Source organism: Parasteatoda tepidariorum, chromosome 11 (genome assembly GCF_982258835.1).
Source record: "Parasteatoda tepidariorum strain Cologne lab strain chromosome 11, Ptep-v5.0, whole genome shotgun sequence".
Lineage (NCBI taxonomy): Eukaryota > Metazoa > Arthropoda > Arachnida > Araneae > Theridiidae > Parasteatoda > Parasteatoda tepidariorum.
Genome location: NC_141765.1, coordinates 18,843,640 through 18,856,767, shown reverse-complemented (window position 1 = coordinate 18,856,767; position 13,128 = coordinate 18,843,640). Strand labels below are relative to the sequence as shown.

The 13,128-nt window shown below is 30.1% G+C and overlaps 1 protein-coding gene across 4 annotated transcripts in view; it reads left to right on the top strand.

Annotated features, from left to right (window-relative positions):
- Window positions 1-13,128, top strand: part of LOC107451031 (BAI1-associated protein 3) — a 392,542-nt gene that overhangs the window by 167,773 nt on the left and 211,641 nt on the right. For all 4 annotated transcript variants that reach the window (XM_087155406.1, XM_087155403.1, XM_087155404.1 and 1 more), the window contains exon 3: window positions 12,482-12,556. In XM_087155406.1, the coding sequence (XP_087011532.1) occupies window positions 12,482-12,556 (75 nt within the window). The remainder of the gene's footprint in view (window positions 1-12,481; window positions 12,557-13,128) is intronic.

The following is a 13,128-nucleotide window of genomic DNA, read 5'->3' as shown; positions in this document are numbered from 1 at the left end:
AGACCCCCAGGGGTCTATTTAACAAAAGAGGGGGTCGATCTGAGACAGGGGGGCGAATGGGGGTCGATCTGAATCGGAAGGGTCGATTGTGGGTCGAAAAAAAAAACAGTTCTCAATACGCAAATCGCACATACCTAATTAAGTATGTAAAATTTGTGAATTTTACTTATAATTGACTCAATATCAGTTTCTTTATAAAACATAAATTAATAAACTTATATTTATTGGGGTGAAACAAGTATTTACGTACCACCACGCAGTGGCACGAACTCAGCGCAGTTTATAAGTCATATGCATATGTATGCTTGTCCAAATGTCACGCGTGACAAGCATTGACGTTACAAATGCAAATATCATACGCAGTTTCAGCTATCTTTGCAAACTGTGTTGAATATTTGCAGTGCCATTATTAAAACTTTTATAGTTTTGGATAATTAGTTATTGTTTCGATAAAACCATTCGCTTAGTTTAGATATCAATTTTAATTATCAATGCACAAAGAAGAAGGTAAGCATTAATAATATGGATTAGTACAGCCCGCGACAAAACTATAGCACACTTAATATTTTTTTACGAAAATTTCAAAATTGACCAATTTTGACGAAAATTAAAGTTGACCAATTTTGAACCCAATATAGCGAACCTTGCAAAAAAACACCATGCACACCCATCTCATTGATTAAGAAGCAGTAAATCTTTAGTTACTTTACTTATTATATCTACTTATGCATAATTGCTTATTATTTAATAATAAGGTATTTAATTTCAATATTAATATATTTTTCATAAAACTATTGTTACACAATGTACTATTACTTTAATAAATGCTTAAAATCATAAAATAAGTGTACAAACACAGTATCTAATAGAGTTTTATTTTAATTAACAGAAAATTACTTTTGTGGGGGTCGATGGACATTTCGAAAAATTATATAGGGGTCGATGATCAAAAAAGTTTGGCGACCCCTGGCTTAGACAAACTGGGCATGCTTAAACAAACCCTAGATAGAACGGTGTTTTATGATTAATGCGTTCATTGTAATTACATTTAGATCAACAATCATCACACACATCAGAAACGAGATATTGAGTTGATTCACCCACGAAATTCAATTTCTAAAGATGCAAGGATTATCTTTTATCACTTGGATTAGTGAAATATAATTTGAAATATAAATCTATTTGCTGTTCTCCTGTATGAATCACACTCATATCAGCATGTTATTCAAATGCTTAGGACTGAACATGCTGCATATTATATACAGAAACTATAACTTGTAATTGTTTGTGAAATGCACTATAATCTTGCTGTTAATAACTTTTACTTGTGTTAATAAGTTTTTCATTATGTGACATTATTTTGATATCAAATTTAAAATTAGTTATTATAAGTTCCGGTGAAGCATTATGTGGATAATACACACTTATATCACAAAATTCGAGCACTTCTTTTTTTTATCCAAAATTTCAAAATTCTTCTTTTAAAAAAAATACATTTTGGAAAATTCTTATCGTAAACATGTTTTTGATAAAAGCTAAAAACTTTTACTTTAGAAATTTTTTATATATATATACCACCTAAAAGTGGATTTTCTCTTACTTTCAAAATAATATATTTAATATTTAAATTTTTAAACATTAATCTAGCAATTTGCTGTTTTTAATCACAATGCACGGAAAAAAAGTTCATATTAAATTACCGTTCTGTATAGTAATGACACTTCTGGTAAAAAAAAAACATAATTCCTTTAATAAAACCCAAAATATATGGTTTTTATATTGTTCATTTGATAATTTTTCTCCTCATAGGGCAACAGTTTATTAGTAATTCTGGTTTTAAAAATAATAGTTCTTATTACCACGTATTTAGTAAAAAATGCAAAACTGAAAGGTATATTTCACCGAATAGATAGTTTTTACACCAAGCTCTAAGACATCATAATAAAATTACCAAATTTTGCCACATTTATCAAATTTTATCATAAATCACATATTATAAAAAAAAATATTGTTAAATTTACCAAAATCGTTGCCAAAATGCTTCGGCAAAAATAAACCGATCTTATTAGTGTTCCCATTCCTGAAACGCGGTAAAATTTATCATATTCTGGTGATATTGACCATACTTTTTTTCTCAGTGCATTTTTCGATTTTGAACAATTCTTTGTAAATTTTAACGAACAAAGCATTTCAAAAATTAGGGGAGAGTAGAATTATTAATTGCCAGCTGTATTGATTTTTTAACAAAAAATATCGAAAAACTTCCTATTTAAAAAAATGAAAACCTACTTTTTTATTAATTAAAAATCCATCACTTAAGTTATAACAATATAGTTACTGTTGACTCAAATTTTTTATAGAAGTGTGAATCAAAAAGAAAACAAGTGTCATAAATAGTTTTGTTGTTATAAGCTTAAACAACAAAAGCTTTACAGAGCCCATAGTTCGAGCTATATTTTCTCGTTAAAAATGTATTAAAACTATCAATATGAAAAAAAATTTTTTTTTTAATTAGAATGCATTGAAATTAAACATACATATTTTATGTTTTGAATCATCGTTTCTATAAAAACAGAAATTTGTACCATAGTATGCATTTTTAATTAAAATATGCAAACATTGATTTCAATTTTAAGTCACTTTCTGCTTGGTCGCCAGTACTTTTATTTCTTACAAAATTTCAAATATATATGAATTTTTTATAGCAAATGACAATCATTTTATCAAAATAATGCAAGCCATGTCTTGAAACATAAATTATAATTATGAAAACAGTCGTATGAAAGCTAAAATTTTTTGTCATAGATAATGACTTTGTATTTTTTTTAATAAATAAATGCGAAAAAGAGAGCTTGTATTCCATTTTAAGCCAATCTAAATGGATTATTAAACAATAGTTGAGTAGTATAAATGGGGAAAAACATTTGGATATGCATTTCGTTTTGATTTGCTTTTTTCGATCACCATCATATTCCTCGGCTAGTGCGGTTTGGTATGCATGTTTATACTATGATCTATATTTTCGCTAGCAATCTTCCATTTTATTTTTTCAAATCTATTCCGTTTTCTTCATTCACGGCCTTATAATACTCGCCTTTTTTCAGACATTTGAAACTGGTCACACTTTTCCTCTTCAATAATTAATTAATCAAGTAAAGTTTTTTCCACTATCAAATATATTTTTTCACTTCAATTACTTGGAATAATCCATTTCAATGATTGAAAAAGATGTGCTTAAAAAGGTTTTCTCTGAAAAGTATTGTATTATTTTTGATTAAATTATCTTAAGATAAAACAGTTTTAAATTAAATTAAACCAAAATACTAATGATCAGCGATCATTATTAAATACCATCATTTAGGTTATAAAATACAGTGAATAAACTTATGTTATAATTTATCTCCAATTATCAAGTAATCAACATACAAAATCATTTCAGCACTCAATCATATCATTCTACTTATATAATTGAGTTTAATAAGGATGATAAACAAACTTGCCTGCTTAGTTTAAACATTTTAAAAAAAATTTCCACTATCAAGTATATTTTTCTATTTAAGTTTTTTGGAATAATCCATTTTAATGATTGAAAAACTTTTGCTTGAAATTTTTTTTAATATGTTTTGTTTAATTTTTGATTAAATTATCTTAAAATAAAACAGTTTTAAACTAAAATAACTGAAAATACTCATGGTCAGTGGTCATTAGTGAATACCATCATTTAGTTATCAAAAACATTGAATAAACCTATGTCATAATTTATCTCCAATCTACTTACACAAAATCATTTCAGCACTCAATCATATAATTTTACTTACATAATTGAGTTACTTAATGAAGAATAATACTTATTTTCATAAGTAGGATTGGGAAAGGAAGATTGGAAAAATACAAGAGAACATTTTTGGGGGATGGGGGGACATTTTTTGTTACCTATTATTATTATACTTCAAAACTGCGTTTACAATGTTATAAACTAATTGATACTTAACGCAAATGTAAACAATAGAATCTTTCCTATAATATACACAAATTTATACGTAATAACAAACAAAATAATATACGCAATAGCATGCAACAAATCATCAATCAAGTCATAACAGCAATTATCCCTCCTAGCGAAATGGCAGTACGCATCAAACTAACGAAGCTACACGCCGAGAAACAGCATGTCCTTTAACAATGAAACTAGCATTGACTGGTGGTCAATTCTTTTTCGTTACTAAGACAAACACTTTTTGCAAATATGCAAATCAATTTTCAATGTTAAAATATAGAGAACAGCAGAGATAATCTAATTCAAACTTCAAGGGTTAAACTTTACAGATATTCAATCCAAAAAAACATTTCAAAGGTTTAAATTAAAATAACGATTATTTAAAATTATATTTCATACATTTAACACTATTTTAAGATATGTCGCCTTTTAAGAGCAACTGACAGTTTATCATTTTTCCAATTTATAAAAAAAAAATGCTACTTTTACGTATAAAATCATTTGTTATGAGACAAATTATAGTAAAAGTGAAAAAACATTCTATTATCTTAAAAATGACAATTATAAAACGCCTATTAAATATATTTAAAAATGCTTAATTTTCGAAACCTTATAATCAAGTAAATTGCTGCCGTAATTTGCGAGAGCATGCTTATTATAGTCATTGAAATTTAAGCTCTCGCATTTTTAAGCGCAGTGAAATATAATTGGAAAATGAAACACAATGCTTATCTTGAATGAAAAGCGACATGGGCTTTTTATTTTACTACTAAATATGTACAAATTGAATATTTTTCTGAAAGCAATAAAATATAAATTGACTTGACTTGAGTAGAAAAAATGTAAATTCATAATTAAGTTTTTTGAAAGAAGGCTCATGTCAAGTAATAAAATTAGAATTGCTAAAATGAAACTGCTCTTACTTAAAACAAAAATGATTACCCTGTTGAACTAGCTGGGTCTAATTGATCTCCGTTTTTTGTTGTTATTCTTGAGTCTTATTACTAGCATAGTCTATTAAATACGATGGTAAAGAAAGGTGAATATATGCTCTCTTTACATAGCAATTTTTTTCAAAATTCTTTTAATGTAATTATTTAATCCCTTTGTTTTTTATTATTTGTACTTAAATATAAAAAGCTTATTTTTAATTAGACTTGAAGTTCATTTCGTTTATTACTCATATTACAGTATACATTAATTTAAAGTTGAAGAAATTGTTACTTAAAATTTAAATTAAGACTTTTCATGCATTGTAATAACTATATATTTAATAACATTATGCATAGATTCGCAATTACTTTTAAAGTTTTAATAAAGCCTCGGATTTGAAATACTCCAAGTCAATCCAAATAGAGGATCCCCAACTTATTTAGTCAAAAAGACACTATCTTGTCCGTTAAATTCTTAAGGCCAAGATCAAGCCAGCAAAAGCGTTAGTTAGGGAGGGGGGAAGATCCACCTCTTCCCATTATTTCTAAAAGTTAAGCACTTTTTGGGAATATTTGAATTTTTTCCAAGATATTTTGATCTGTTTGCTTCATCACCGATTAGATATTTCATCATCATTTTCACTCCAGCTAGCGTTTTAAACAAACGTGTTGTAGTTTTGAAATTTCCGCCAAGTGCTGCTGTAAAATATCCTCAGTGGTAGACGGATCATGGGTTAGAGTCCCCTTGCCATCAAGCTAACGGTGAGAAGTTTTCGCGGTTTTCCTCTCAATGTAACGTAAATGCGAGTTAGTGCCATCAAAATATCCTCCACGAAGGCTAATTTCGGAGTTGAACAGTAGTAGTCATAAGCCCACAATTGGGTTTGGCTGTTCAACGACGGTTATAAAATAAAATTAAAAAAAGTTTCCGTTTCAGATCAAACCAAGCAGCGAGGTATCTTTACTTAGGAACGTAAGAGGACTCCAAGTCTCTGGCGCCAAAGTTGCCAAAGACCTTGCGTATGCAACAGAAAAAGCGCGTCGACAGGAATTTTTTGTGTCAAAACCATTCTGATTTTTTACGCAGAACAGGCTACAGTTAAGGTTAAAAAATTTGACGCTGATTGTGAACCAGGAGAATGTGTTTATTATAGAGTCAAAGCGTTTGAGGAACGGGGTGGTGCAGCATAGGGCTAAGATTTTGTCGAGGAGCTAGAGAGAGTTGTTTGCTTATTGTGCGCTGTCATTAATATGGAGGATTTCGGAAAAGATGCCCTAGAAGTAGCAGGGTGAAAAATTAGCTACCAGTCAAAATGCAGAGGACAAATAACCTTGAATGTGCTAGGAGTGCGTAGCGAGCGTACGTGCGATTGTACTCTGCGAGTCGTGTTTTACGTTGAAAGTGAAACCAAAGATAAGCTTAATTCGACTTCCAACTGAATCAGGATGTCAGTCGTGTTATCAATAAATGAACAATAAATGAACTGTGCAGAGCCACGATGGCTCAGGGGATAGAGCGTTTGCCTTCTATTGAGGCAAACCGGCAATATATGTTCAGTGGTAGACAGATCATGGGTTAGAGTCCCCTTGCCATCAGGCTAACCATGGGAGGTTCTCCTGGTCTTCCTCTCCATGTAACGCAAATGCGGGTTAGCTCCATCAAAGAAAAGTCCTCCACGAAGGTAAATTTCTCCCAATACTCGATCCAGGCGTTCCCTTGTCTTCTGGATTGGGTTCAAAATTACAAGGCTACGGAGTTGAACATTAGTAGTCGTAAACCCATAAAATTGGGTCGGCTGTTCAACGCCGGTTACATAAAAAAAATTAACTGCGCAACGCTCATTTTACTGAATGGTCTTCGACAAACCGTAGACCCAACTCGTAATGAAATTACTATCCTTAATTCAATGTCATTTCAGTGTTTTGGAGGGAAAAAATTGTAGTAAATTTTTTGTGGATACTTGTTTGTAAAAAAAAAAGTTTAAATTTATCCATACGAGTACAGCAATGTCTAGGAGAAGCTAATATCTGCGGGATTCATTAGGATGGAGTTAGTTTGGGTAGATTGAAATGAAACTGTCACAAGTTAATCCTGTTAGATGCATGGAAAGATTTCTAACCAGTGACCCTTTGGGTCCATAGCCTTACTCTAACCACCTTTCAAAATCTATGCAATATGCAAAAAAACGAACGCTTCATCTCGAATAACTTTTGATTTAATGATCTTCACTTTCTAGGACTCAATATTAATGGTTCAAAAGGGTGACCTCAAATATGCTAATCAATTAATGCAGACGATATTTTAAGTTACAAAATCAAGCACAAAAACGTACTTACAAAAATACTATCGCAATCAGACACAAAAACACTAAACACAAATAATTGCGCACGGATCAATTTAGTAGTTCGACGTATGAAACATAAATTAGGCAGTGGTGGGAAAATAAGAAAGATGTATCACAACTTCCAGACAACTAAACTGCGCAGTTGGGGAAATTTAGAAAATGTTACAATGTTCGGACTACTAAAGGATTAGATTTTTCGTTTTTGATAACCAGTGGGAACTATTTTTCTCTTCTAAAAGGTATTAAGCTAACTCGCTTCATTAAAGACCTTTCGAGTGAAACTAACATTACATAGAGGAGAAAATCACGAAATTTTCCTTCAGTTTGCAAGGCGGCATGGGGATTCTGGAGCAGAATACGAATCGGCCATCTTTCACTTTGATTCGAATCTGGGTCATCTCATTAAGAAACAATTGTTCGATCTTTTGACCCATCTCAGCTTTGAATAGCTAACTTAAATTTTCTTCGAAATATGTTTTCGAACGATGTATTTTGATTCGAGACGAAAGCTGAAAATTCTATAATGTTTAATACCATAATAATGCACGTATTCAGTAGTCAAAACTCTATAAAAATATTATTCTTGCTCTTGTTAAAATCTGGTTTCAGAACTAGAACTATAAGTAGCTAAAGTAACTAAATAAGTAGCCAAAGTAGTTAAAGGTAGCTATTCTATAAGAAGCTAAACGTTGATAATCAAGAAATTATAAGACGCAGACCCATATGATCTAAGTTTAGTAAAATAAACTCAAAAATTAAAAATTCAAGAATTTTATAAAGTAAAAAAAGTCAAGTCTTTTACAGTGCCATTCTTTCCATAAACTGACTGTTTCAAAAGTATCCTTTATCAAAAAAATTATCAATCAATAAATAAATAAAAATCAAACTGTTACACTAATCTCACTAATAAGCATTAGCAATTCTATTTTTTTCTGTATTAAAGTAATTTTTAAACTTAACGAAACAAATTTTATTAAAAACTTAAATATCGTAATACTTTTAAATCACGTTAAATTGAAGTCATGTGTAAAATAAGAATGTCCTCTTTCCAAGAAAAATAATTTTTGACTTCAGCTAAATTTATTCTTTGAAGACTCTTTTAAGATATCCTCTTGAAAGACCTGACAAACACTTTAGTTCTGAGAGTAGAGCCTGAAGCGTCAGTTCAAAGACTGCGCTAGCATCTTCAGTATTCGATCTTTGTTCATTTTTAGCCACTTATGTCAATCACAACTTTCTTCAAGGAAACGCAGAATCAGCCTTGGTATTTTACTTGTAATTCTTAAATTGAATTTTAGTTTTTCTTGGCTTTCAATTACGTTTCGAAAATTGAACAAATTTATCGATAATCCTTTAGTTACGAAAAGAACTCTGGAGAAAGAAAAAGACGAAACTGAGTTGATAGTAAACTATTTTAATTAGGACAAAAATGCTAATTTAGACATTTGTAGGTTCTTTTGTAGAAATGTATAATTTGTGTAACTGATATAATACAGGGAAAACATTATAGAAGACGACGTGCTTTTATTTTCAGAAATAAAAATCTCACTTTTGACGATTCAGCAATCATTAGTTGTATTTCGCTAATTTTGAAAGTCTGCTCGTCACGAAATCACGTTATTTGTGACGAAACTCTCATATGTATGACAAAATTGTTTCTGTTATTGTCATTACTTATGTCACTTGCCAAAACAGCAAGCCTGCTTGAAATCAAGCGAATTTTTAAGGCTGAGGGTGCGTTTCTTGTTTTTTCAATACCTCCATCTATGGCCAAGAATACGAGTTCAGCCACACACACGTTACAACCCGTTTTACAGGGAGGACCCAATCATTTTCTATTCATGCATAGATCGTATTTATGACCCGAAAAAGAGTACGATCAATCTCCAATTCAGTACCTCAGAGGAATTGATTTGTTAAGGGAACTTGGAAGAGTAAATGATCCCAACACATTTAACGTGCACCAGTCAACATTTAATACACGGACATCCTTCGGCGATGGTAATCGAACTCCCGTTCTCACGAACTCGAGCCAAACGCACTACCAACCAGGCTATCCCGGGCCCGAAAATGTTTCTTCATTTTTGAACCTCATTGCAGTGCATTATGGAAGATTGTAAACTAAAATGAAGAGAGGATGATTGAAACTAAAATGAAAAAATAAGACAACCCTCCTGTATCGTGGTCAAACAGTTGACCGCACACCGGGAAGATCCCGGGTTCGAGCCACTCTTCGGGAATTGGTGCAATAAGTATCTCTGTTATATCTTACCACATTGCGTTTGTTAGGGCAACGTTGATCTAACTATATGGCGCACACGAAAGAGAGTCAAAAACGAAAGAGAGTCACGAAGAGAGTATGTCCGTTGAATTAGGCACAAGAAGTGCCAAGTCACTACAAGTGCCAAGGTACTACAAGTGCCTCATGGCATTTTTTTTTTTTGGAAAAAAATAGAATTACGAAATATTTCCTTACTTCTGACGAAATTCGTTTTCTTGAAGTAGTGACTTTAGTTATTCCGTTGCTTTGACAAAATTTTTGCTCAGAGTATATACCAGGAAACGGTTTCGTCAAAAACTAAGGAAGTTTCGTGATATTTAAGTATCCAGTTCTCTTCAGTGCTGTTCTTTAATGTACTTATATTCTGAATGGAAAAATGTGGGCTAGATGGGGCATGGATTAGTTGTTACATAGCTCATATCAAAAAGTCACCAAGGATTTGAAAAATCAACTAAAAGTAAACAGAAAGAGTAAACTTACAACTTACTGGGTATTGCTCAGAAATTTGAGCAAAGTTTATCGGATGAGATATATTAAAATATCGGTTAAGATATATAAAATAAGAGAACAAAAATTTCTAATAAATGCTAAAGCATTCGTTATTGTGCTTCTTGTAATGTACTGGTAGATGTATTGGTATTGGATATATTAGATGTATTGGTGTAATGCTCTGATCAGTTGTAAATTATGAAATAAGCTTCGTTAAGAATTACAAAATGTGTGGCTTTTTCATTCAATTTCGCTTGATCTTTGTTTTCTATTAGATTGGTTTCTCTTAAATAAGTAGATGATAGCACAATACTTTATTTATAACACTTATAACCATTTGAAATGTTTAAGCGATGTTTATAAAACATTTCGGAAACACTTTTGAAAGTTTTCTACAATCGTTACAGAAATTTTTGAGGAGAAAATGAAATAAAAAAAAATCCTATGTTATTTTCGAACTTTCGTATATTTCAAGTGTCAGAAATGAAATTATTTTACTTAACAGCGATCATTTATTTTGTGTGGTTAGTAATGTATCCCAATATCAAATTTTATAATACCTTCATTTTATTATATCTAATCCAAATGGCATACGCTAATTTAACTAAATAGCATACGCTGCATGACAATATGGCAAGTCAGCGAGATGTTTAAATGTATATTTCTATAAATGCGTATATTATTAGAGCTTCTTTTATTCTATCCTACACGCTGGAAAAAATCTGGTAAAATGATCTCACTGTATGATAATGACACTTCTGGTAGAGAAAACCATAATTCTGGTGGAGAAAATCATAATTCTGGCAATAAAACCAAAATGTTCGGTATTTAAATCAGTCATTTGGTAATTTCTCCATTCATATAGTAACGATTTACTGATTTTAAAAATTATAGTTCATATTACCACACAGTGAATAGGAAGAATAAATAAAAATAATTAAGTATTACATTTCTATAACTGTTCTTATTACTCACAAGTTAATGTATTTCAGAGTTATCAAAACTATATTTTTATCAACTAGACATAAATCATCTTTGCTTTCTAGCTTGTGCAAAGCCTTGCATTTCTTTGGACGTTTTCGCTATAATTTTACAATGATAAAAACATTTAAAATGTTAATGTATCTTTCCTACCTCAGTTTACCTAAAATGAAAGCGCATTCTTGATCCATACAAAGTAATGAAACTAATAAAATATTTATTTCCTTGTATATATACTATTCAAGAAGATTTAAAATAAATTATTCAATTTATAAAGGAAATCATTTTCCTAAAAGTTAATAATGTTATATAAGAATCTAAGAAAAATTAAAAAAAAAACTAATACAAAACTTGAAATTATTGATTTTATATTTCTCGCTCTGTATTATGTAACATTTTCTTTTTTATTGCCTTAGTTGTAGAATTATAGATTTGCACAACATGTTTGCCTATTTGTCATTCATCATTTATTTAAGATCACCATTTTTCAAAACAGCTTTTATTTAAATATGTATTCTATAAGTATAAGAGTACCTAAAAGAAGGGCAGTTTGGAAAATCTAAGTTGTCATTGAAATTTATGCGTTAATTATTTATTAGCTATCCTTGATATTATAAATTATTTAATTATGTAAAAAAGCATTTATGAATTTTAAATATAAGTTGGTCACAACAAGAGGGGAGCAGAAAATATAAGTTACTATTGAAAGTTCTAAGTTAAAAATACATTATCATTGATGTTATAAATATTTTACGGATAGCTTTTGTTTTCCCCATCCTGTAAATAAAATTCAGAAATATTCATTTACATAACTTCCTGAGAAAAAAAATGTGGTCAAAACTAGCAGAATATGGTAAAATTTATCTTGTTTCTGATTCTATGATAACACACAAAAAGAAAACAATGTAATTTTGACCGTAGCTCTTTGTTAACGACTTTCGTAAAACTAACCATGTAATATGGTTTATTACCATGTTATTTATTGTAAATGTGGTCAAATTAGGAAATTTCACCATGATCCCACAAAAACTTTGGTCAAATTCAATTTTCAGTTATGTATACTTACTAAATGTACAGTAATTAGAACTATAATTTTGAAAGTCTGAATTTCTGGTATTACATGCGAAGAAAATGCTAAGTTAATGCTTAAATTCCGTATAATTGGATTTTATTACCGGAATTATGTTTTTTACAAGAAATGTCATTACTATACAAATACGTTAATTTTGCCAAAGTTTTTTTTTCTCCGTGCAAAAGTAATTATTATTGTTGAAATTTGTTCAGTTTTTATAACAAATCTAAGGGTTAAAATCAATAGATATATCTTTGATTGATTCATCGAATAAGTGCTGATCCTAGAGTATAATTATATTACATATATACTATGTTTCTAAGCTAATATTTTTCAGTTTTCTAAGCATCACACAAATAACCTTTACTTATTTTTCAATTTCAGGAAGAAAGTGAAAAGCATGGAGCTCCACCTAAAATTGATACATCTAATTTCACTTACTCAATTTCAGAAAAAGAGGTAAAAGGAATTTATTATAAAGTAAAGTTTTTATAGTTTTGAACGTAATGAGATTCAAATCGGCTAAAAAATTGTAAGAAAATGACAAATAATCACTAGGAAAATTGAGGCTGCGATGGAAATATTCATCTTACTCCTTTGCTGTTTGAAATATGTCTCCTGCACTATAGTTATTTTGTTAGAAATTTATAGGTCATTCAAGATCGATTTTTATAGAGAGTAACAAATTTATTTCTGCAACTATACTGATACATTACTCTGTAAGATGATGATGTAGCCGGTAAAGATAGCCGTAGTCATGATATCGCATTTTATTGCTTTAAAATTTTAGAAAAGGATACGAAATTGCAATTGAAAAGATTCTTGAATTGTTCATGGAATATTTGTGTTTTTTGTAGAATAAGATTTTTTCGCGAGGCTCTTTTTAGAAAACATACACTTCCCTTTAAAAGTTAAGGTTCAACATATTTTTTCTGTTTTATTTGAAAGCGATTGGATTTTTTTTTGCGGAAATATGCTCTTAACAATTCTAATTCAATTACTACATAGAAATTTACAAAAATGAATGCACA